Raw genomic sequence first — 25,922 nt, 5'->3', positions numbered from 1 at the left:
CACACACACACACACACACACACACACACACACACACTTCAACATGAAGCCAGAGTCCTGTCCAAACCATCCGTGCTGTATGAGAATGAAGTTTAAATTATATATTATGATTGCCTTTCAGAATACACAGATTATATCTATAATGACAACACACACAAGCACTGGATGATTAATGGGCCTGACTGTCAGAGTAGCTCTGTGTAAGCACTACTAGACTAGTGTGAGTGTGTGTTTGAGTACATGTGTGTTCTAAGCCAAACTGATGTGAATGACAATCCCTTATGAGAAGACCGGTGAGGAGCGAGTTTGTGCGTTTCACTCATAAACATTTTTTTTTCTCCCCCCTTTCTTCCTGGCGGCACAAGTCGCAATCAGGGCTTAGTGACTGCGAGGACACAGTAACCATGACAACTGGGCCCATAGCAGCCATGAATGGATGGAGGAGGGGATGAAGTTAATAGATGGATGGATCATAATTCTTGAGGGGCATCTGGTTCAAGTCTAGTAGGTTTTGAGTTTGGACTTGACATGCTCAGATCCTTAAGCCAAATATTTGAGGAATAAACTTGTTAGTGCTCTCTGGTAGACACTCAAGCTGTCTTAGTTTATCAACTTTTATATAAATATATACAGATATCTCTGCAATGAGCTGATATATGCACAAGAATCATGAGGTTTAAAACCTGTATGACAACAAGAACAAGATCATTGGTACATCATCACACAATTAGCTACTTAATAGTAATTTAAGTAGCTATATGCTGTTTTTCCATTACTGTTGTGACTACCTGTATAGACAAGTAAAAATAAATAAATAAAACAGACGCAGTTTCCAAGTGAGACTGGAGGAGGAAGGCAATATTAAAATTAATTAAAAAAAATGTCTGTACTGTAGAGTGTGTGTTATAATATCCACATATTAGCGTCAGAGATTAATTAATTTAATTGCTGGCTTGTTTTCAACCTGTAAATGGGCCTCCAATAAACCTGATCTTCCTTTAATGATCACTTCTAACAAATTGAATCTGAAAAAAACCTCTTGATGGAGAGATGAAAATAGTTCAACAGCATCACATTAAAACAGAGAGCAGTGGAGTGAACCGTATAGCTGATGAGCAAGAGGAAGGAGTACTGTAACAGAGGTTATATTGTCTACAAGGGGAGATTTAGAGCGCCCTTCTAACACAGAGGCAGGCTGGGTAATTGGGCTGTAAACCATCCCCCCAGTGTGTGTGTGCACCAACAAGCAGACCGAGCCGCATAAACTGCTGCCGTCATTAACGTCGGTCTCTGTTGATGATGAACTCAGATAAGAGGATATCTGCTTCAATCAAACACATCATCCTCCAAACTGCACTGAAACATCACTAACAATCACTGATTTACCTGATCTGAGCACGACCGCACACAAACACAAACACACACAGTTAAATGCACACCGCTCCGGGGGCCTACAGTGGCAATCATAACCAGAAGACTGGCAAAGAATAAAGAGCCATTTTAATTTGCGTTAAAACCTTCTGGAGAGGCTCAATTAACGTGCTGCATAAACACAACGCTATGACTCACCCTTGATAAGACATGAATGACTGTTTGCTCTTCGCTTGTGTGCGCTACACATGTGGATAAAACTAGGTAATAGATTTACTGTTTTATTGTAACCAGTAGATTGTGTTTGTGTGTGTGTGCGTGTGTGTGTGTGTGTGTCTCAGAGCAAAGTCTGCCCGGCTTGCGTAATGAAAGTGATTTTCCATTCCACACTCTTGTTAACTGACTAACTTGCCATGTCGGCGCAGGAACACTCAAGAGTTGTTTATACGTAACGGATGAACCGAACGCGGCTCAGACTATAATGGAAAGCTACTGATTCGCCATTCAATTAGAAAATCACAACGTCAAACACTTGTTTTTCTTCTTCTTCTTCTTTTTTTTTTTTTTTTTTGGCGAGATGACCTTGTTGGAAAAACTAACATTCAGGATGCGACAAAAGGCGTTCAGTCTGAGATTTAAGGTCATCGTTTGAGTGACTACACTTCAAAAATGTAGAAAAGTTTGCCTCGGAAACTTTTGCAAGAACAAAAGCGAACCGGATCGAACGGGGCAGAACAGTCAAGGACACCTGCGTTAACGAATTGTTAAAGAACCAGGCTTTATCTGGACCGGGAGACGCGTTGGTTTATTAGACTTTAAGGAGGTGTGCTGAGCAGTGGGATGGAAGATAAGAGGGGAGAGGAAGATGTTGTACGTTGCAGAGTAAAATGATGGAGGACAGAGGGAGAGGGCATCGTCAAGCCTCGGTGCATTTTCTCATTTAGGGGGCTTGTGTGTGTGTGTGTGTGTGTGTGTGTGTGTGCCCGTGTGCGTATGTGCCTGCGTCATCAGAGTTCCCTTCCTGTAGTAATTCCAAGTGTAAAGAACACCAGAGTCCACGTGACGCGGCACTTTGACAGGAACCAGACGCCGGTTCCACTTCTTCACCGTGATTTTTTAAATTTTTTTATCTCCACGATCGAACGAGAATTAAAGGCCATAAATGGCAGGTCTGGTCGGTCCTCGTCGGTCTGCCCGCGGAGGTAATCAAATGAGCAAGGCATCACTGCGTTTGAAACTGACACAATTACTCCCATCATTGTGTCATGGAAGCGGATGGAGAGACAGTGACACGATGGGGAGAGCAACCAGCAAGAGACAAGAGGCACATGAGGATGTATTCAGGTCAAGTTTTGACACCCATGTTGATGACCTCAAAATGTCTTCACGATCAGATATGAGACTTGAGAAATGAGGGCTGCCGTTGCCATAGTTGCCATATATAGTAGTATGTAAAAGTAATATTAAAAGAGAGATGAGATTAACATATGGCTGTAACTAAGATCAAGATCTGTTGATTATTTTCTTGATTAATCATTAATAATCTTGTTAAGAATACGTCATATAGTGAAAAACTAAAAGTTTACCCAAATGTGTTTACCTTACCATCATCAAGACAAAGAAATGCGTCAAATATTTGGAATTTTGCTTGGAACAAAGGGCTCAAGCAATTAATAGATTATGAAAGTAGGTGCAGATAAATTTTTTTATTAAACAATTAACCATTTCATCTTTTTCAGGTCTCGTTAATGCACATCCCATCACTATTACCAAAATGAGTTTCGCATTTTATTTAGTAAAGCAATGTAACAAACAGCAAGAACGCGTGAACACAACATACAGGTAAGTAACACGATACATATCTAGTCCTGGAACTGAGCTGAGGATCGCGTAGACGCTAAATCACAACTCAGACCAGATCATTGCCGATCACTTGAGAGGCTTTTCCGCAGCTGAATGTCTTCGACTGCAGCACAGACGCTGCGGGGAGGACTATAATTAACTTCAAGAGAGGCAATACCTCTCTGTGCTACACATCCCTCTGCAGCAGCGATGTTTAGAAGAAACAAAGTTGACATTTGTTTGGGGTGTTTCTGCATCGGTATACATATTTATAATGTACAAGCATATACCGGTCGCTGCCTATCAAACAAATAAAGCATTTAAAATATGGTTAGAGAGAATATCCAAACAAATAAAGCACCAAGATGCATTTTACTTACTAATCCTTGCATGTTCATTCCATAATCCTGGTTCATTCTACCTCTCTTGTCTCTTGAGCTGTTTTTATTAACGCAAACAAACGCCGTCGCTTTAAAACTCAGTATCAAACTTTGAGATCGACTTTCAGGATGTGGCTCTCGTCCGTTACAGGCACTTTCTATCTGGTGAGAATCATCACAGCTGTCAATACAGACGACAGCACATGTCATACATAACTGAACTTAGTTATGTTTGGTGGTATCAGCTTCAACACACAACACTGTAATCCTCCCAAGATTATCATCAGATCCTGCCAAATGTTGCATTTTATTCTCTCTCCTCTCAAGCAGAAAGTGATACCCAGGTATTGAATGTGAGATATCTGCATTAAACATTTTCGTCGGGCTAAATGTGATAAAGTAAATTGAGAATGACATTTTTCCCCCTACTGTTCTGTTAAGGGTATGTTATGTCTCAATATGTATGTAATTATGGAGCACAATACTGTCAACTGCAACCAGTCATAACACAAAGCTGTGCATAATGCTTCACCTCAACTGTTTCGGCAGCTAAATCTGCCTTCTACCTGGCAAAGATCAACTCTTCTGCCTCCAACCCCAGGAAACTCTTCTCCATGTTCTCTTCCCTCCTCACCCCTCCTACCCCTCCGCCCCCTTCCTTCCTTACTGCCGATGACTTTGCAACTTACTTTACCAAGAAAGTAAATGACATCAGCTCCTCATTCACGCCTATTCCCTCCCAGAAGACATCTCCCCCAACTCTCAACTCGGATGGTCTTACCAGCTTTAGCCCCCTCACCTCTGAAGACGTTCACGCACTTGTTACATCTAACCGTGCCACCACCTGCTCCCTTGACCCGATTCCCTCCTCTCTTCTCCAGGACATCTCACACGACATCTTGCCATTCCTCACCACCCTGATCAACTCCTCCCTCACCTCAGGTGTCATTCCAGCGGATTTTAAGACCGCTATCGTGAAGCCTCTCCTGAAAAAACCCACCCTTGACGCTACTGACATCCTAAGCTACAGACCTGTATCTCTTCTTTCATTCCTCTCTAAAACCTTGGAACGTGCTGCCTACAACCAACTGTCATCCTATCTCTTGCGGAAGAACCTCCTAGACCCTAACCAATCAGGATTCAGGACTGCCCACTCCACTGAGACGGCCCTCCTCACTGTGACCGAGTCCCTGCGAGACGCCAAAACATCATCCAACTCCTCCGTTCTCATTCTCCTTGACCTATCTGCTGCATTCGACACAGTCAACCACCAAATTCTCCTCTCCACTCTGGCTGAACTTGGCATAACCGACTCTGCTCTCACCTGGTTTACATCATACCTGACAAACCGCACCTTTCAGGTCACATGGAATGGCTCTATGTCCAAACCCTGCTCTCTGGACACGGGTGTCCCTCAAGGCTCAGTATTAGGACCGCTTCTGTTCTCACTATACACCAGATCACTAGGTTCTGTTATCACATCGCATGGATTCTCCTACCATTGCTACGCTGATGACACCCAGCTGTTCCTCTCTTTTCCCCCGTCCTCTGACGCTCACATTGCAACTCGCATCTCGGACTGTCTGGCTGACATCTCTGTCTGGACAACTGCACATCACCTCAAGCTTAACCTGAATAAAACCGAACTCCTCTTCATCCCAGGGAAAGACTGCCCTCACATGGACCTGTCGGTCACTGTTGAGGGCATCACAGTATTTCCTTCCTCAACTGCGAGGAACCTGGGTGTAATCCTCGATGACCAACTATCCTGCACCCCCAACATCACTGCTGTGGCCCGATCCTGCAGATTTGCCCTCTACAATATCCGCAGGATTCGGACCTTCCTCAAAAAGGATGCAACGCAGCTCTTGGTCCAAGCACTGGTCATCTCCCGCCTTGACTACTGCAACTCTCTCCTGGCCGGACTCCCGGCCTATGCGATTAAACCATTGCAGCGTATCCAGAACGCTGCAGCACGCCTTATCTTCAATCTACCCAAATTCTCCCACGTGACCCCCCTCCTCCGTGACCTCCACTGGCTCCCTGTTGCAGCACGCATCCAATTCAAGACGATGACACTGGCCTTCAGGGCCATCAATGGAACGGCACCTGCCTACCTTCAAACACTGGTCAAACCTCATGCCCCGAAGCGAGCACTCCGCTCCTCTACTTCAGCTGGCCGGCTGGTACCACCATCGCTGAAATCAAACAAATGTCGCTCAGCAAAGTCCAGACTCTTCTCTGTTCTGGCGCCTCAGTGGTGGAACGAACTCCCGACCAATGTCAGGACAGCAGAGTCATTTGCCATCTTCCGAAAAAGGCTCAAGACTCACCTGTTCAGACTTCACCTCGACTCTACATAGCATGACCCACTAACACCCTCCCTCGACACCCCCCCCCCCCCGCAAAAAAAAAAAAAAAAAAAAAAAAAAAAAAACTCGGATCGTAGCACTGTTAGCTCTTACTGCATCGGCAATGATACGTCGTGGTTTCTTTGTTTCCTTCTTTTGACAAATGTACTTATTGTAAGTCGCTTTGGACAAAAGCGTCTGCTAAATGACCTAAATGTAAATGTAAATAATCCCTGCAGGAAACTGTTCTAGGAGCTGGCCAATACAAGATGACAGAGAGCATACATCTTTAGGGACTGTATTGATTTTCTGCCCAAAAAAAGAAGCCGAAGAGCACACAGTATTAGGTTTTCTAATCTCAATGCACTCTGCCCTAAACGCTGTTTAAAAGCATCACCATCATTTGGTTTTGTGAGGCAACGGTTACCGTCGAGCAACCTGACCCCCCTTCTAGTGATGAAAAATACAACTACTGCAAATTATTTCTGCTCCGACACCTCTTGATGACGTTCTCCCTCGAGCACTTTGACTTTCTTAATGCAGACTGACACGACTCCAGAACTCCTGGGCCTTCAAAGAAACATTGTATTCTATGAACCGGTGGTCTTTCCAGTACCTTTGTTCCTATTGTTACAAGGCTGACTTCCAAGGCTCTGTGGCCAATAAAAACGTAAAAAAGTAGAGATAGAGGGCTTCTATCAGACCCTCTGATAGGATCTCATTATGAGGTGCTTAATGACTTAATATAAGCAATATATATCAGTCAAAGCATTGATATAACAGCAAACAGCTAATCACTATGTAAAGACATAGTGATGCTCAGGCGTGAGAGGCCAATCAAAATGCTCCCAATCTAACAACCTGCACCTTTTTATTATTTTCTGTTATTTCCACTGGTAGATAATGGGCAAAGATGGTGACATTTATGTAAATTGTAGGTGTGTTAACACCCATTTATGATTAATTGTATGCGGGGGCATCAGGTTTATGCAAATACAGCTTATGTGAGCAGGACTTTATTATTCTGATCAAATTCTGTGGGCATATTATAACTAATTATAAAAAGGGACATTTTTCCACACTGCCTGCACAAAAAAAAAGTCACCACCTGGATTTAACTCAGCAAATAGGTAGGAGCCTTTCATTGGATAATTACTGCAGTGATTAATATGTTCAAGCTGGCTGGAAGTTATTCAACCCTAACTGATGCAGGGAGTAGCTTCTCATTCCTAAAACAACCATGTTGGAAAATGGTAGAACTCATGGCTATGTTTAATAGTGGAATGAAGCTTTAAGAAAACCACTTTTCAGTGAGGCTGATCAGAAAAAGGGCTTCAATTTGCTAGCAAGCATAAAGATTGGCCTCTGAAGCGATGGGAAAAGGTCATGTGGTCGGATGAGTCCAGACTGACCCTTTTCCAGAGTGATGGGCGCATCAGGGGAAGAAGAGAGGCGGATGAAGTGATGCACCCATCATATCCTGCTGCCCAACCATCTAGCCTGAGGGGGCAGTGTTATGATCTGGGGTCACTTCAGTTGGTCAGGTCGAGGTTCAGCCACTCAGCCGAATACTGGAATTGTATTTATTTGTTTATTTAACGTGGACAGTGTGCAGCTTCTTAGCTATACCAGTTAGCTATGAGCTAATTTACATCTGTAGTCCCATAAGCTTATCGTAGCGATGCCAAATCTAAAGGCGGTCCAACAAAATGTTAGAGCGTGTGACTTTTTTTTTGGCCAGTGTGTATCCTCCTCTCACAAAGGAGTCTGGGATTATAGTGGTACCTCTACACTATCTCAAAAATCCCTCGCTTAATTTAATTCATTCAGACTTTCACTTTGATCTAAGGTTTAGATATTCAGGCTATTCACAGTATTTAATCTCTAAATCTAATTTCACAGAAACATAATCCTCTGATATTTCATCAAAAAATAATTTGCTTTAATCTGAAACGATCTTACTTTGATTATCAAAACCGCAACTGCCATATTCTTCAAAATGTACGTGCAAAGAATTAAACTGCACTGTGGGTGCTTGCCCTTGGGTGTCTTGTTTATGAACAGCTCTCTGCTCATTAGCGGGATAGCTAACTAGCAGCTAATCACACATGCAGGAAATGAAAGTAGGTGCTGAAGTATGAAGGGTAATAATGTGTGCTACTGAGGGATGAAAAGGAGACAAAGACTAAATAGTGGGTCAATAGTGGGCGACTGCAAAGAGAAACGAGCTCCGTGAGGCTCAACTCCGAGTCCAGCACATAATCCTGCTCAACAGTCATTTGAGAGGATTGTCTGAGTCATGTTAGATCGGGAAGACTAGAATGCAGCGGGGAGGGAGGAGTGACGGGCAACATTTGTACATTGTGTGTGTGGACAACGCTCTCAAACCACTGGATTGATAGAGCTGCAACGCCATAAGAACACAAACCCCAGAGCTCACTATTCTCACTGGCTGTCAGGCTGAGTTTGTGTTCACGCGGTGAGCAAAGTCACCTCCCAGTCTGTGACAAAGTGCTGACATCAGCATATGCCCCTCTTACAATGTAAAAGTTGCCTTTTTTTTGTGTTTCCCAAGCTGCTGCACCCTGTTCCTGTTCTTTTTTTGGGGGGGGGGGGGGGGGGCACATAATAGATTTACACAGCTCACAGCTGGAAACAAGCACATCCGGACAGCTGGAACATTTTAGGGTTTATTTTGGAAACAGGAAGAAAAAAAACTGACATGACAATTTTTTTTTTTTTTACGAGTTCAACTGAGTTCAGGACACACAAACGCCTAGAGATGCATACATACTGCCGTGGTGTCCACGCCAAGCACACCCATGGCGTGTCCACTGACTAGACAGTAATACATTAAAGTGCACGTTAGGCTACTTCCTGAACCCCACAGTGTATATATAATCAGTCTCAGACAGCTCCATTCCCTTTACATACAAGCCGCTCTCCCATTACCCCTCCCTCTAACCCTGCAGTGGAATGTGAAGTGTTTGGCCCTGCCGAGCTCCAAGGCGTGTGCAAACCTTGTTAATACAGGCCTCTGCTCACTGGGGAGCGCAGCCAAGCAGATGCTGACATAATGCATTACTCCCCTGGCAAGATTTCATGCACTTTTGCAAGATGGTGGTCAGGTTTTTTCTAAGAAGTGTTTGACACTTTCCAGCTCTGAAAATGTCACAGGACAGAGATGGAAGTACAGCATCCGTCCTCCGTCCTGACCATCATTGCTTCCTTAAGCGTATTTGTATTTAATAAGCTTTAATAAGCTTAGCAATATCCTGTTGCATGGTCATCTAGTTGTGCACATTCAGAAAGTGAAGTGACTAGAGGTTGAGTCGCCCACACATGGATGTTTCGAGGTTTTGAGGAAGGAAAAGGAGATGTCATTACTGAATAGAGAAAGAGATCCAGTTATTTCAAAATTAAACTGATCCGGGATCACAGTTCAGCATATTAAATCATCCGTATTTGCGAACTACATTTGGCATTCATTACAACTTGGCAAACAGGAGCAGCAGATGGTTGAGGGAGCGTACCATACTGAGATAGTGTCAGGTTATTTATTAAACACGATAAAACTGATGTATGTTTTCCCATTCTGCAATCCTCAGCGATCTGGCACTCCACGCAGGCTGACAAAAACAGTGAGATTCGTTACAACACAAAATCCTGGTGCGAATAAGAGCTTCAGTAAGAGCTCGGGGCGAAAAAAACAAAAACACCTCCATAGCAAAAATGCCCCATGCACACTTGAAATACATAAATTATACAGTTAGTCAGCAAAACCCAAAGGGCAAAAGAAGCGGAGCGATTCAAAAATGATAGGATGCGTCTCATGGAGAGGTAAAATACAAACAGCCCCTGCAGGGATGCGGGCCGAGTGAAGAGGAGACAGCCGAGGTAGGGAGAGAGAGAGAGAGAATTAGAGGAAGAGACAAGGAACGGAGAAGGACTCGGATTCCCTTTCTCCTCGAACGTCCTGCCTTCAGGCCAACGGAGGAGCTCAGGGAATTCGCCAGATTGAAAGGAGCAATACTTGCAGTCTACCTACTAAGGAGAGCGCTATAACAGACAGTGAATCCTTCATGAGGACCCTTCCCTTTAAGATGATATTTTTGGGAAATCTGCTTAAATGCCTTTATTGCTAAGAGTTAGAGGCGAAGATTGATAGCACCAATATGAAGTTACAGCTGGCAGCTAGCTTAGCTTAGCATAAAGACCGGAAACTGTCCAAAGCAAACACAATATTATTCCCACTTAAAGGTTTGAACTACTGGGGTGCCAGGAGCTGGGGCCTTCTTAAAAATGTATATGTAACAGTCTCCTAAAAAACAATGCATAGCCTGATATAAAAAAATATTATTATTATTTCTATATTGTCTGCGTCTTCGTCACCAATGTGTAAAATTAGGCTCATATCGATGTATGAATCATCACTCATTCACTTTAAACAGCATATGCTATTATTGCTTTCATAATTGTGATTAAAAAAACAAACTCTCTTAGCCATTTACTTCCCCGTTTTATTATTGGCAGCATACAGATGTGCAACATCCCAACTGACTTGATAAGTGTGACTGGCGTAACCTAGCAACCACAACTACTCGTGCAGGGGCGGGGAGTTGTAACCTTCCCTCACATAAATCCAAGCGTGGTGCACGCAGGTAGGAAGTAGGTGTTCTCAGCTGCCACAGCGTTGACTCCTCACCAATGTGACTTCATCCCCGAGTTCATCCACACACACACACACAGATAATATATAGGAACTGGCGAGGAAGGCTTAGTGCTTTACCTCGGTGGAACATGCATGTGTGTGTATTCCTGTGTGCTGGGATGGAGGAGGGAGGGGGTTGAATTCCACATGAATCAAACGAGAGGTCATGTTTGTAAAAGAAAGCGAGAGCAGTTGCCATGCCGACAACATGCATGTGCCCGCAGACGCATGGAGAGGCTAATGGTTGCACAAACACAAGGCCACTACGACGTGGCACCACGGCGCTCGACGGTAGCCCAGAGGTCAAAACGCTCAACATGTAAGCTGCCATCCCCTGCCTATACGGACGCTGGTAAATATTTAATCAGGCCTGGAAACGCTCGACACCAAGGCTGCGCTGAGCCCGCCTTCGGATTGACACACATGGACAGAAGAGGCAAACATGCACTGCCATGTGAAAGCCTTGTGGTCTGAGAATATATACGGATTTGCAGGAGGTATACTGGATCACAATTCACAGTGTGTGTGTGTGTGTGCATCTGCTTCACACACACGCCATTCCCAAGAAACCCAGAGTGTGCGTCTGAAGTGGCAAGTTATTCTTTCACTTCCTGTAAGCCGGGTCTTTCTTTAGTCACACAGCTCTGAACTATTTGACTGCGTTTGTGTGCAGACTGACTGACTGGAGGGAGAACTATGCAGGGACGCCACACTGCCTCCCCTCTCTCTCTCTCTCCCGCAGTATCCTATGCCGTTTGCCCACCCCTTGGTTCCCTCTCCTCTCAGGCTCTTCGACAAGGCCCCTCCCCCCCTCCGCTGCGCCCTCTCATCAAAACATATAATTGTATCTTCCTTAACAACCTTGAGTCCTTCAATGAGATCATATCCTGATGAAATCATATTGAAATATCATATAGTTGTGTTGTCTTAATTGATAATAAGCACATACCAACTTTGAGAAATTAAAAAAAAAATTCTCCATAATTTTTTGACATTCTATAGACTAAATTTTTAACAAAAAATATTTAGCAGATTGATTGATAATGAAAATAATCTCATATATAATAATAATTATCTTACTCACTACAAGGACCATTTAGTAGCCGTTCTGAAGCTTTCAATCGTATCTTCATCAGCAGAGGGAATTTGCCTGAGCAGTTTGTATGTATACAATACTTTTTATACCATCATGCATCCTTGACAAGGCCACTTAAAAGACACCTCAAAAGCTCTAAATCTGGTAAGTTATTTAAATTCACCTAATGCAGACTTGAAAAATGTAACTGTACGAAGTTTGTAGTTCTTGCAGGAAAAATATTAAACCTTAAAAATATTTAAAATGTTTCAAAAGCACCATATCATCCAGCCATATGGGCCGTTTATTCCAAATAGTCATATATCGGGCTGTTGCTCAACGCTGTTTCATAAAGCCCAAACCTCGTAATTTTGCACAAACATGACTAAACCATTCCTGCCTCAAGTCAAAATGTCACCCAGACACTGCGACATCCCACCTTGTTACATCCAGGGACATTATTTCTTATGAATGTCTTGGTCTGGTCCTTCAATATTATGCTTATAATGAATAACACCCCAGAGGTTCTTACAGCTGCCTTGTGCTAACCATCATGTCTATAATGAGTACAAAAGCTGTGTCCTCAGAATGTGTCCTTTACAGGAATACAAAGAAATCTGGAGTTATGCAATTATAATCCTGCTTCTTCCGTTTGCTGGGCTGGCCGTCAGCTGCTTTGATCTGAAACCATGACAATCAATTCTCAAACGACTCAAGAATTACACGTTCTTGAGATAATTTAATGTAGCACTAAAATTGAATAAAAAGTAAAAATCCATCAACTGCAACAAGCGGTGGTGATAAAGTGTGAGGCCTGAAAAGGTTCCTCCTGACCACTTTAATGGCCGTTGTTAATCAAGCTAATTCATATTTTCATGAAGACGTCGACTAAGATTTATGATGCGTGGTTGGTTAAAGCATAAAAATTTAAATATCACTTGAATCCTTATTATGGCCCATCAGGAACTTCTAAAAAAGTTTGATTTCCATATTGTTTTTTGAAAAGTCAAGAAAATGTATTTCTTATAAATAATAACTAACAATGTTTTTTTTCTTCCATGAATTTTAATGGTTGCTTAGATTTCCTTTAAGAATATAAAACACTGTACATAAAGGATGACTGTACTTTACCTAGGTCCCTGTCACACACACACACACACACACAGAAGTACACACACAATGATATCATTTAGATCAAGTGACTCAGCTTCACTAACAAAGCCAACACAATGAGCAGTGAGACAATTGTTACTTCATTGAGACGGTCTATTACTACGGCAGGCTTAAGTGCTCGTTTGGGTTAATTAACTCCTGCAAGCCTCATCAGGTCTGCAGATAAGAGTCATTGATCCAGAGATGAGAGATTTTTTTTTTGGCTTCCATTTATCAGCTCTATACGGATATAAATGATGCGCTTCCTTGAATGAGCAAACTTGTTTTCCAGCTGATGGAGGTACAGTATGATGTATTAGGGTTTGCAGAGGCCCATTGATCGCAAATCTCCTTCCAAAACAAACTTTCAGTTCCTTTTTTTTTTTTTTTTCATTCGTCCGTCTGGTTCGGCCGCCTCGTTCGGCGCTACTCGCCTGTGGATTATTCCCTAATGTTGTTGAATGCTGATCGTTTAATTTGGTTAGTCCGGTATACATCCTCATCGCATCAATTCTGGTGGAGAAAGTCAATGGGACATCCTCACCGGACGCTTAAACAATTAAAGAAGTTAATCGAAAAAAAAAATGGAAACAGTCAGGTCAATATGATGTCTTGAAATATTTGAAATAACCAGAATTATGTTTAAAATGAGACGAAAGCAGAAGGAAGCTGAAATCAGAAACTTCTTGCAGTTTTTGCTTGAGGAGCGCATTACTTGATTGTGACAATTGATGCTGATGCAGTTATTTTTTTATTAGCACACCTGCAGAAATGTTGCAGCAAACAGATCTTATGAAATCAGGGCAAGAAGTCCAAATATGGCTGCTGGCCTGATTCGTGTCCTCGTGTAAGGTCACATTGTCCGGTTCAACTTCCTTTCTGACAGTCCCGTGGTTCTGTCTCTTTCTCAAGATTCACCTTCCCGAAGCACTTCTGTCTTGGAGACTGAGGTTTGTGACATTCAAGGCTTCCTTCTCCTAGGCATCTACAAGGACAATGCTGTGCTGTGATTTGTTGTTTCGTAACAGGCACATTTCCACACTAGTGTGGGAGCAGATCCCTGTAAGCCTGGCTTATGGCCAAGGAGTAAATTGCTTGTTAATATGATCCTCCTGCGACGGGAGCGACCAGACGAGGATCCTCTCAGGTGACGGTGCCGTTTGGACTTCCTGCCAACACACCTCACACAGGCCATTTGCTGTTAGCAGCTACTGTTCTGTCACACGATATAAGATCATTTTCAAGTTTTTCTCTTTTTTAAAACTACACTTCGATGATAAGAGTTTGAAAAAAGCCAAACAGAGAAATGTTCAATAAGATGAGATAGTCGTTATAGTTTTTCCACTTCTAATAGTCATGGTTTCCCTATAGAGAATGTAATGGTTTTATATCAATAAACTGAATGTGGATGGGTTCTGGACAAAACAAACAGTCGATTCATCCGTATCATTCTTAGACGCCTCGAGGTGTGAAACTATACAGTATTATATACAGAAAATATACCTTTATGGGCATCAGAATGTAGTTTGTTCTTATTTCTTATTTGCAATAATGTCATAACACCTTAGATTGATTTCACAATCTTTTTGCGGCGTCAATAAATGAAAAACGATGCGGAAAATAAATAAATAATGAAAATAAGTTATAGTCAGCATTATAGACCATGCTTTGTGCCTTGTTTCATTCTATTTTTTTATGTGTCCTTGTACTAAACCAGACAATAAAAAAAAGGCTAAAGAATAAAAACCCTGTGAACCGTATCCTGCCAGGGTGCCTTATGGGACAGAAAAGTCGTATGCTCTTGTGTATTCATGGATTTTTACACCATGTGAAGAGCCAGGCAGAAAAAGAGAGAGATGTCGGGACACAGAAGATGACTCATTAGTACTGCAGGGAAAACTTAACCCCACTGCCCTCTAACACACACGCACCTCCATGCTAAAGGACAATCACTTTGGCGTTTTAAAACCCATTTCAGGGGCAAACGTTAGCTCGGACAGACAGTCTCTCCCTGAATCTCAATCGTTACCGACCCTCTCTCCCTCCCATTAGGTCTGCTGGTGCCAGGTAACTCCCATGGCTAGAGTAGATGACAGCAGCCGCTATCGAATTCCCAGCATTTGAACAGCGGCTCGGCATCGACCAGCAGCATAGCGCTTGGTTACAGCCTTCTGGTGCCAATCTGGTGTGGGGGGGGGGGACCGTCTAAATCCGTCATCATATAATGCTATCACGCCATCTACCCTGTTGTTTGAGAAACTTGAGCTACCCCCCTCCTGTAGAATCGCAGGCAGAAAAATCCCTGAGCCATTTGGAGGCTAACCAGATTACATAACTGATCACATTACTGAAATACTCCCCAATCAATTAGCACAACATGCAATATACATATTACAGCACTGCCCGGGCCCCGAGTGATAATTAAATATGCGTATGATTGGGAATATGTGATTAGGGGTGTACCGATCCAAGACGCTGGCATGGGCGCCGACGCTGACCTAATTATGTGGATCGGGTATCTGCCATCATGCGACCAATCCAGTTTGGGTTTTTTTTGGCATCGTTTTTCAGTCACATTTTCTCATGTCATGGCGAGCTGCTAACTCTGTTTTTATTGACACAACAATCTCTGGCATCGTGTTACCCTGCATGAAAATGATTCCAGAGAGCTCACGGAGCGCAGGGGAGGATTCTGGGAAAAACTAGCATTTAGCCGGTAATCTGAATCAGAGTACAGATAGAGAGAGAGAAGAAAAGTGAATGATGATCGGAGAAAGTTGTCATAAAAACAAAAATAAACCATGGAAGTTTGAAAATTGTCCTTCCCCCATTTTTTTTTTGGCCATCAGACATTAACGGCGTCACTCCTTTGACTGAAACCCCTCTTTCTCATCCAGCACACTCAGCTCTCACACAGTGACAGCACATTGTTCTGAACTGAAAGAGAAAAAAAATGACACTGCTGTTCAGACTAGATCGCCCTCAAGAGCGAGGACAGGAAACAAAAAAAGAAAAAAAAAGAAAAAAGAAGAAGCTGAGCCAGAAGGAACACTTCCTTGTCCTCCACTACATGACTGGAGAGTAATAGTCTAGAGGAGGGACCGGGATCACGTTCCAGAGCTGGACAATAAAAAGTAGAGGCCGAGGCAGGAGGCAGGAAAGAGCTGACTGGGCGATTCTCCGCGTTTCTGTACGTGCCGGCGTTGTGTGCGTTTGTCTCTGGATGATATGTTAACGGGACACACGAGGACATGCAGAATGTGTTGCACTATGGCCCCATTATATCGACCCAGACTGTCGCTCGATCCGCCTCACTCGGACAGCATCCGACACATTAAACACCAGCCGGCTCTAATGCCCTCCGAGGGCCGTCGATGCAGTTGCTAAATGACTAAATCAACGCACATTTTGCACACGTGAGCGAGAGAGCACGGCGGTGTTTTTTCTTCCTCCCTCAGCAAAGATCGAGGCGGCTCCAAATGGAGATTTGTGCAAACATTTGATGGAATTTTGTCCCCATTTCTTCATAAAAAAATGTAAAAAGCCAAAGAATTGTGTGCAGTGTGTCCAATGAACTTTGAGTCATATGTACGTGCTTCTTTGCATGTGTGAGTACATGTGTGTGTGAGTACATGTGTGTGTGTGTGTGTGTGTGTGTGTGTGTGTGAGTACATGTGTGTGTGTGTTCCAGAGATGCCATGTACCTTGACAGAAGGCGTGACTCCGTCCTCAGCAGTGCTCTGCCCGTTCTGTGAAGAGAGCAGATGTAGGAAACAGTCAGTGTGTGACAGTGAACATATCTCGTGTGTGTGTGTGTGTGTGTGTGTGTGTGTGTGTGTAGACACAGAACGAGAGGGAGAGTGATACGAAATATTTGTAAGACTGCGTGGGTGGCAACAGTCCACTGTATATCCAGCACTTTGCTCCTCTGCCGGCACACCTACTAATCTAGGGCTGACACACAAATGCACATCGCTCATGCTTTCCCTCCGCTAGGTGAGTCTTGCAGGGAAAAAAAAGGGAAATCATTGTTATTTGTCAAACGGTGGCTCGCCTGAAGGCCGTTCTGGAAAATCAACTTGCGTTTCTTGCGGCAGGGAGTGGGCGGCTAACTTTGAAGATAGAGTAGGATTTCAGTCAGATTGCATGATTAGATGTATCATTCTGTCGCACACAAAAGGTAGAAGGAGAAGGACACGCAGAGAATAGAGGGGATATTTTATTATGTAATAAAAGATATAGTTGTTTTATAACTGTGAGGCTACAAAAGGAGCAAATAATACAACATCATTATGATGGGTTGTCTAGCGGACTCATTTATGCATGTATTCATTATTTATTCATTTACCCCGAGAATTTTGTGAATTTGTTTTCCCAACTCAAATATGGTCCTGAGGTCCAACCACATTTTGGAAGTCAAATACAGTGTCATATTTTCAGCATTATCGGTGTACTTAATGAGGTAATTATTGTAATTACATTATTCATACATTATGAGACTTGTTTTTAAGTAAGAGTTTTTTTTTTTAATTAAATATTTAAACTCAAATTCAGGGGGCTCACTTTCATAATAAACAAGGTACCCTGTTGAGGGGGTTATTACTGTCCTCCGTTAGTGGGACCAGTAAAAACATAATAAAAGTGTCTGATATCTTCCATTCTTACAAATGGTTTCTAAAGCTCTAAATGCAACACAGTAGCATCCCCGGAGCCACAAAAGACTCCAGTAAAATGTATTTCAAAGGCTGACACTTCCCTCTGAATATTACATTGGCTTTAGTGATGCATATTGTGAAAATAAATCTATGCTCATAACTATGAAAGAAACCAGGGTCTTTTCTGGCCAAGCGGGAGAACACCCCCTAACTACTCCCCTGCTTTTTCCGCTTTGGGCTTTGTTTATCCATCACAGAGAGGCGACCACGAGGTTGTTGGCTTCCTCCGTGCCCTCCTTCCCTCTTCCTCTTCCTCTCGACGGCACAAAACAAGACGAGCAGTCAACACAATGACGAGCAGTTAACAATCAAACGGCAAACAGAAAAAAGTAACGCAGGACAAAAGCTCTCGGATACTTAAAAAGGACAAAAAGGCCTCATGAACGGAAGGAAAACTCCTCGTCTCCAGCTTGGAGTTCCACTCCAGCGATCCCCAACAGCTGTGAACGGGATGGGTGCTGCAACCTCGGGCGTCTTTAAAACACCGACAGTTCATCTGGTTGGAGTTTAATCACCACCTCGAGGGAAGCACTTTAACTCAGCCAAATCGTGCCACTCATTGAAGCTGCGAGATGTGAAGTGACGAGAGAATGGAAACAATTAAGCGGGCCGAGTGCAGCTCGAAGTCGAGCGCAGATGTCTTTTGGCGGAAATTTCAAAGAAAGCCGAGAGGAAGTGCAGCGTGTGTTGTTACGGTGGACCTTCCTTCCTCTCGTGTCAGATGTCATCAGTGTGTGTGTGTGAGTGTGTGTGTGTGTGTGTGTGTGCATTGTTTTGTCTGGTGAAGACGGGTGGTGGGAACCCTCCAACTGTCTTGTGTGTGGTCAACAATGCATCCCAACGTTTCCCGCTAAACACATTTCACCCTCATTAGCTTTGCATGGCTGATCCAAGTGGCCCAGTTAATGGTGATTTCCCTTAATGAGCACACACACACACACACACACACACACACACACACACACACACACACACACACACACACACACACACACACACACACACACACACACACACACACACACACACACACACACACACACACACACACACAGAAAATATTAAGTGCAAGAATTATTAAAAAAAACAAAAAACCAATACAAACTGCACATAAATCCACCAGGAGGAATTCACGGGCCACAGTACACTGTTCAGTGATTTACACACCAGCCCTTTAAGCCCGTTACAGCCAGAACTTTTAATTTCTCACAGGACTCCTGTACGATTAGGCAAAAGTAAACAATCTCAGCGCTGAAAGCTGTGTGCGTTCGGTAGATAAATCTGTGTTTTAACAGCCTGATTAGAGCAGCGCTGCCCCGTAACTAGGCAACTAAGAAATACAATAACCATTCCTTTGTCTGAGCCTGCGATCCTATCTGACAAAATGCCTTGTAATCTTTCCAGTTTTCGATAACAAGTTCACGTTAATGCTGTCGTCTTTTGGTCAGAAAATGAAATTAAATCTATAGCTGTTCTCCCCCAACATAAGGAACCTCACGTCCTCGGGTTAACTTTGAACTGGGAGTCAAAAGACATGAGGACACACTTTCTCAGGGCACCTACCAGGCAAAGGGTTTTGTTATCACATGCCCACCCAGCCCTGCTCAGGTGTTCAACAGGTCACACCCAGATTAGCAGCAGCTAAGCCTGCAGTGCACACTCACAAGTACTCGAGCGTGCACTGCTGCACAAACACGGCGCCGCATTCCATACGTTAACCCTACTTTCTCCTCTACGCGGCCACGGTTACGTAATCACACCTCGTCCTCTCGCCACCATCTAGGCTTGTGCAATCCTGTCTACTGATAGAACAATAATTCCAATCTTAATCTTAAATACTAGAGTATGAAAAGTAGGAAGAGTGACAATGGATTTAAAGGACTTTGAACGAGCTTCAAGGAATGTACATCCAGCGTTTCTGTGGAAGAAACCTGCACCGGCAGGAGTGTGATTCACATCTTTTGGAGGACCTTCACTCAACTGTATCGACAGTGGTCAACGCAGGTGGTAGTGACTCAACTGGGACAGGATGGGGGATGATTGATTTAAGCATCTTTATCACAGATGATTCAGCGAGAAGTTAATTCACAACAGACATGCTTTGAAGATGAATAAAAGGGGCTGAATCAAACAAATATTTTTTGGATATCGAGCGTGTGCCTTGCCACGGCATCGGGCTCAAAAAGCCAGGAAATGTGACGCACACAAGCACTCACTTAAGGAGTGACGGGGAGACAACCGCCTGGTGTCTTCATGATACGATTTTCTTTCTTCCATCTTTTATGAAACCAAGTGTCTCCCTGTGTCTGTCCCATCTGTCGATATGACATTGCAGACCTCCCCCCCCCCCCCCCCCCCCTCCTTGTATGACTGCCATCAGGAACCAAAGTGTGCAGCCGGCTGGTAGGTTGGTGACAGAGATAAATGGCATCCATCCCATCCTGCCTGACACCCATTGGTGCAAATCAATTACAAATCCTGGATGGATTCTTTTCCCCTTATAATATACACAGGTGTATGTTGTACACACAGGCATGGTTTTATAGTATTAAACTTAGCATCTTCACAGGATCAGCACCACCATCTGTTCAGCTGCGATTTGCTACTTGGCCAACTCATGCTGCAGAAATCTGTGAATAATGGAGTTTATAAGTCAGGATGATGTCGTTTCTACAACAATTTCTCACTCTGTTTTTTATTATTATCATAAGAACCAATAACTGGCGATGTCCGCTCCACAATTAACTGCGACTGCAAGTGAACAATACAGAATGCCTACTCAACTATTTCTGAATGCCTGGCGTAATGAGTAGAGACTCATTATCCGTGCCTTTCATGAATCAGGGCCTCAAGTGTAATGAGAGTAAACATTTTCACTAAATTCTTGCAAATTATTTCCTCAGCTTCATTTTTTAAATCAGAGGGGGCCGTCTGAGCCCAGAGATTGGGGAAAAATGAGCCAAATTTATAATCTCTCGTGGAGCTGATTGAGGACACGGTGTATTGTTGTTGTTTAGACGAAACGTGAGGTCTAACGGGGCTCACTTCACCTGCTTAATAGGCTGGCTAATTCAAGAGAGGATTTTCTCGGGGCTAGAGGACCCTCCAGATATCATATCGCACTCTAGAAGAAAACAGTGAATTATTACAGGACAGTCTGCTCATCACCACGATGTGACACATGCATATTCACGAAGGGAACGGTCTGTCCAACCTCGTGAATAATGATGCCACATCAGAATAACAGGGGTCCCGAAAACGGTTGTCTTTGTGAGAGTCCGTTCTCAAAGATGCCAACCTGTACGTGCTGTGGAATGAGACACTTCTCTGGTGGTTTCATTAAAACTCTGAAACACAGACTGCTGCAGCATGAGACCGGCAGCACAAGTGCTGCTTTAAACTAAATTGTAAAACATTAGCATGGATAAGAAAAAGAGCTAATAATGCACGCAACAGAACCCCAACTTAAAAAGGGGACAGTTCACCCCCAAGATCTGCTTACTTAATGGGACGATATGGCTCAAAGCCCCCCAAAAAGAATACATTTGAAAAAAAATTTCTTTCCAGCAACCATGACTCGGTTACTCAATAAGATCCACAGACCTTGTTTGTGGGCAGATGCATGAATCTCTAATACCACTTAGTTTAATGGTCCACATGAGCCAATAGGAGTGGTCTCCATCCTTCTTTTTGTGATGCCATGTGTGAAAGGACATGACAGAGGATCGACTGGGAAACCACTTTGCAGGACAAGAGGAAGTGTGGAAGATGAGAAAAGTGAAGTATTTCTACATTGAGTTATGAAAGCAACTTTTGGGTCAAATTGGAAAAAAACTGACAGTGAAACATTTCCCCATTGATCAAGACTGTCAATCATAAAGCCTGTAATGGGGTGTCTCCAGAGTGTCTGCGTGGGATCCAGATATTCTTAACTTGCTTTGCTTTAAAACACTGGATACACATGATGAATTATTAAGCGTTATAGAAAGAAAGTTTAAAATAACTTTTTATTTCTAGTGGCCAGATGTGTTCCTTGCGCGCCATTTTTTTTATTTTTTATATAAAATCAGAACCAAATCTGAATTCAATATAAACGGAAACGATGCATGCATGCAAAAAACAAACACATTCCACCTCTCATTACCTCTGTTTCGAGCTGCACCAGTTCCATCGTGGGCCATGGCTCCGAGATCTGAGCGAGAGGCATTTTCGCAGGATCTTCGCTTTCCCCCCCGCCTCGGTCGCTACAAGTACGAACTCGGTTGTCGGTGGATCGCGTCGGTGACTCGGTGTCGCTCCTGTCAAGTGCGGTTCAACCGACAAGAAGCTCCTCGCTTCGGCTCCAAAGTCCAGCGCGAGACGGAGACGCGCACGCACACCGGACCCTTTTTTACAAACAATTGTAATCCCTCGGTTCGACTCCGACGGCCACTTGTGTGCGCTTTGTTGAAAGTGATAATCCAGCCGAGAACAACGCGAACGAGTCCTCTCTCGTCCTTCCAGGTACGCGGAGCCCAGCAGGGTGATCCTCTATCGGGGGACTGACGCGTGTGTGTCGGGAGTCTAATCCCACCTGAAGGAATCAAACCAGAGAGGCAGTGCTGTCTTTGCGACCGACGGATGTAAAAAAAAAAAAAAAAAGAAAAAGAAAGAATCCCGGATTCCTCCCTGCGTGCTCGTGCTGTCTGCCGGCTCCCAGCAGTGTGTGTGCGATGCGCGCAGAGACCTCGGTGTGGCTCTGGTAGTACGAGCAGGCTCCAACTCGAGCTGTTATTGGCGGACTCCTGCAGGATTCCCAGCCCCCCTTCCCCGATGCCTGTAACCGCCCAGGGGCCCGATCGCGCCCTCACCTGGCGGAGAGATGCAACTGCAAATACGTCATGCAGACTGGCGCCTGCTATTCGTGGCCTGCTTCTTCTTTGATGCTTGTGGTGCAGCAGCAGGTGTACTGGAGGGTCGTCAAAGGAGAACCTGTCAATCACTTCATATGGAAGCAAGAGACAATGTGGCTGTTAACTCAGACTGATCACAAAACATGGAGTTGCAGGGCAAATGTGTATATATATATATATATATACACTTCCTCTCGGTCTGAGAACAGCACACACGGTTGCAAAGAATGACACGAGGCTACTGAACACAACGGAGCAGAAGAGACTAGAACTCGGCGGGTCGTGACGAGTCCTGCGCCGGACGTTACATTGATGAGGCACGCTTTTCATTGACAACGGCTCTCGTGGCGGTCCTTGAAAAAACCCTCAGTGATATAATACACCCCATCCACCCTTCCAACACTTCTCATGCTTTTCATTCACTGCCGAGTGGATTTTTGCTCTCAGCCAGCTTTGGTAACTATTGGCAACTGGAGAGCATCAAACCGCCTCGCCGTGGATGGACTGGATGTATTTTTTTTTTATCAAGACAATGAAGGCTTTTCATGGAAAACAAAAATGACAGCTTAATCAGATTGATGGATGTGTTGTTTAACCACTGGATATGGGAAATGCTGCTGCTGCACTGATGGAGCCTTTTCATCAGGCCACCCTGCACTCACTTTAGCTTTGTGACACGCTGATCTGAAACATTTCCCCTTTTTTTTGTGAAATCGCATGCTTAGACACATCCGTGGCTCTTGGACTTGGCATTCATGTTTCAACCTATTCCTTTTGGCTTCCCAGTACTTCTGCATACATATAGCACGATATAGCACGTTTCCACGATCCAGAATATTGAAGTGATGCAACAGATGCCTGTTTACCACCTTCGCCTCCACATTTCCACACACCACGGAGAAGAATGTCAATGGCAAGCAAGCTTTTCAACTTGATGTACAGCTTATTTATTCTCTATGCTCCCGAAGGCTGGTTGGAAGGGTGAGATCACACAGGGGGGGGGGGAGGTTATTCATCACACTCACAATGTATGTAATATGCAATGTCACTGCCCTCCCAAGGTTGACATTAACCCTTCGATTCGTCTTGATGATGGATAGCAGCTGCGATGGGAAGACTCGTGGCACCTCATTACGCTATATTGGTGTTTGTTATTTAGTGCAGCTGGGCGTCAGGTCATTGCTCTTTTTCCCCCTCTTCATCTCTTATCCTCTTCACTCTCATTCCTCCTGTATATGATGCATTTCATATGTTCAGGTGAAAAGTGTGCAATAAAGATAATTCATGGGAACGACTAAAAATAAGATGATCCAGAAGGGTGAAGAGTCATTTCAAGAGGCCGAGGGCGGGCAGGTTTAAAAGTGATGCTTTCCAAATAATAATGAATGTAATGTAAGATGGAGGTCACTGGCGGCCCAAAGGAAACTGATCACATGGTCCGTTGACTTTTAATAACAGTGACGTAGCTCTTGGATGTGAAGTCTGCGACTGCAGGGAATCTCTTCTTTAATTCATGATGCTCCAGTGACATCACAGGTGGCAGCGATGACTCAGAGGTGTCTCCCATCCAGTGACATAGACTCCAGGGATACCCTCCCCCTTACCGTCGGCTAAACAAGAAGCATCATGGGTAATGTGACTCAGTCCGGTTTGCAGTGAACGTGCGATGGAGCAAAAACTCCACCCTTAAATCAGCGGTGTGTTGACGCAGGAGAGAAGTGCGCCGAGCCGTGACTAAGTAGACGGCGGATCCGGGTCCCCAAGCGCCAGACTGCAAATAAGATTCAACTGATGCAGGGATGACACTGCTGCTTAACCTCATTTTGCTGTTTGAGTTGAAACCACATGAGGTGGAAGAGACGGAGAGCGATGTTGAGTGTGCAGAAGGAGCAACAATGAATCATACAGAATGTGGTTACCACCTCTCTGAACACACAGTGCTATTAAAATGGAAATGCATGCAGACAGTTGTGAAGTGGCAGCCGGTTCTGAGACTAATTTAATCTGTTCCGCTCTTCTCTGATTAATCTATTTTTATATTATTCAGCCTTTTTCTCACTGCCATGTGGATATCTTTATCTTTAAAGTGTGAAAGCAAGGAAACGCAATGCATGTGTGCATGTGTGTGTGTGTGTGTGTGTTGCAATTACCTTATATATAGCTAAAAATCTTTGAATCATGTTTGCTAATTATTTTCCACTTAACTCTCCCTTATACCCTCCATAATAAAGATGAGTAAATAAGTCTACATCTTAGATTAAAAATAGAGTTTATGCATCAATATTTAGTTAATCCAAGGGATTCATCTGTTGATTCAACACGGGAGCCAGGCATTGACTCCATTTCAAGACCAAATCATCCCATCACTGATGAACAAGACTAAATATACCCCATCCACAGAGCACATGAATACAGACTAATGGACATGGAATTACCACCGTGAATGTAATCGCAGTATACGCTTCATTTCAGTGCAAATGTTATACTGTGGGCGTGTAGCTGAGCTCAGTGAGCTCATGTCTGCCATGCACGGATCACCTCCACCAGTGGGGCTGCAGCGCAGGACAAACTAATTAGCTGCTCAATGGTGGAGCAAGGGGCAATTAACCCATCTCTGCTGACCGACCATGGCCTGACACACGGCACTGTTGTGAATCAAAATCCGGCTTTGTGGGATACAGAGAGGATGAACAAAGCGTGGGAGACTATACTTCAAGCGTCAGTGGATGTCACAGAAACGGGTCAGAGGCTTCAAGAGGCTAATATTGCTTCCCAGCTTCAACGCATTCTCCATTGTTGGTGCAAGCTAGTTTTATTGTCAACACTACATCCTGCAGCAACAGCTCCCGACGCATAACAGAGTCATACGGCTGTATAATCTAACGACTGTAAGGGGTGCACTGTCAAGCAACGACTGCATGTTGAGGCTCGAATTTGTGTCTTTGGTATTTGGGGCGGGCCAAGCACAAGGTCTTCATAGAAAAGCAAGGTCTTCATAGAAAAGCACCTCTGAGATCAGGTTCAGCGCAAATGAGCTACAGTCAAACATCCTCTTGTTATTGAAGTTCACCGAGGGATCAATCAAAAGAGGAACATCCAAAAGCATGAAGCAAGTGAGCAGAAAGAAAGAGAGCAGCAGAAGACTTGTATCAATAATATGGCACTGAAAGTGCTTCGCTGCACTGTATTCGGGCCGTGAGCGAGGGGCTGGAGACTTAAAGAATGGGCAAGAATCGTCCAATCCACTGGTTCTCAATTATAAGATCATCCTTGATTGGTCACATGACATTCAAGCTCAGTTCCTTTCACCAAAGAACATCTCGATTCAACAGAAGACCAAAGTCAAAGTCAGCTTTATTGTCAATTCTGCAATATGTGCCAGACATACAAAGGAATCGGAAATATGTTTCTCTCCGACCCACGGTGCAATATT

General features: G+C 43.9%; 1 protein-coding gene across 2 annotated transcripts in view; it reads right to left on the bottom strand.

Moving 5' to 3' along the window:
• rps6ka1 (ribosomal protein S6 kinase a, polypeptide 1) overlaps window positions 1-25,922 on the bottom strand; it is a gene marked incomplete at its 5' end in the record, with an annotated part of 44,209 nt that overhangs the window by 16,781 nt on the left and 1,506 nt on the right. Inside the window, 2 exons of one of the 2 annotated variants that reach the window (XM_084013644.1) lie at window positions 16,587-16,631; window positions 21,742-22,194. In XM_084013644.1, the coding sequence (XP_083869770.1) occupies window positions 16,587-16,631; window positions 21,742-21,804 (108 nt within the window). Of the gene's footprint in view, window positions 1-16,586; window positions 16,632-21,741; window positions 22,195-25,922 lie in introns of those variants that run through there. The other variant, XM_084013645.1, reaches the window with a different exon arrangement.

This window comes from Eutrigla gurnardus, assembly GCF_963514095.1.
Source record: "Eutrigla gurnardus genome assembly, chromosome: 7".
In the NCBI taxonomy this organism is placed as follows: Eukaryota; Metazoa; Chordata; class Actinopteri; order Perciformes; family Triglidae; genus Eutrigla; species Eutrigla gurnardus.
Note: the sequence above shows the minus strand (reverse complement) of the source record. Positions and strands in the feature narration are given on the sequence as shown.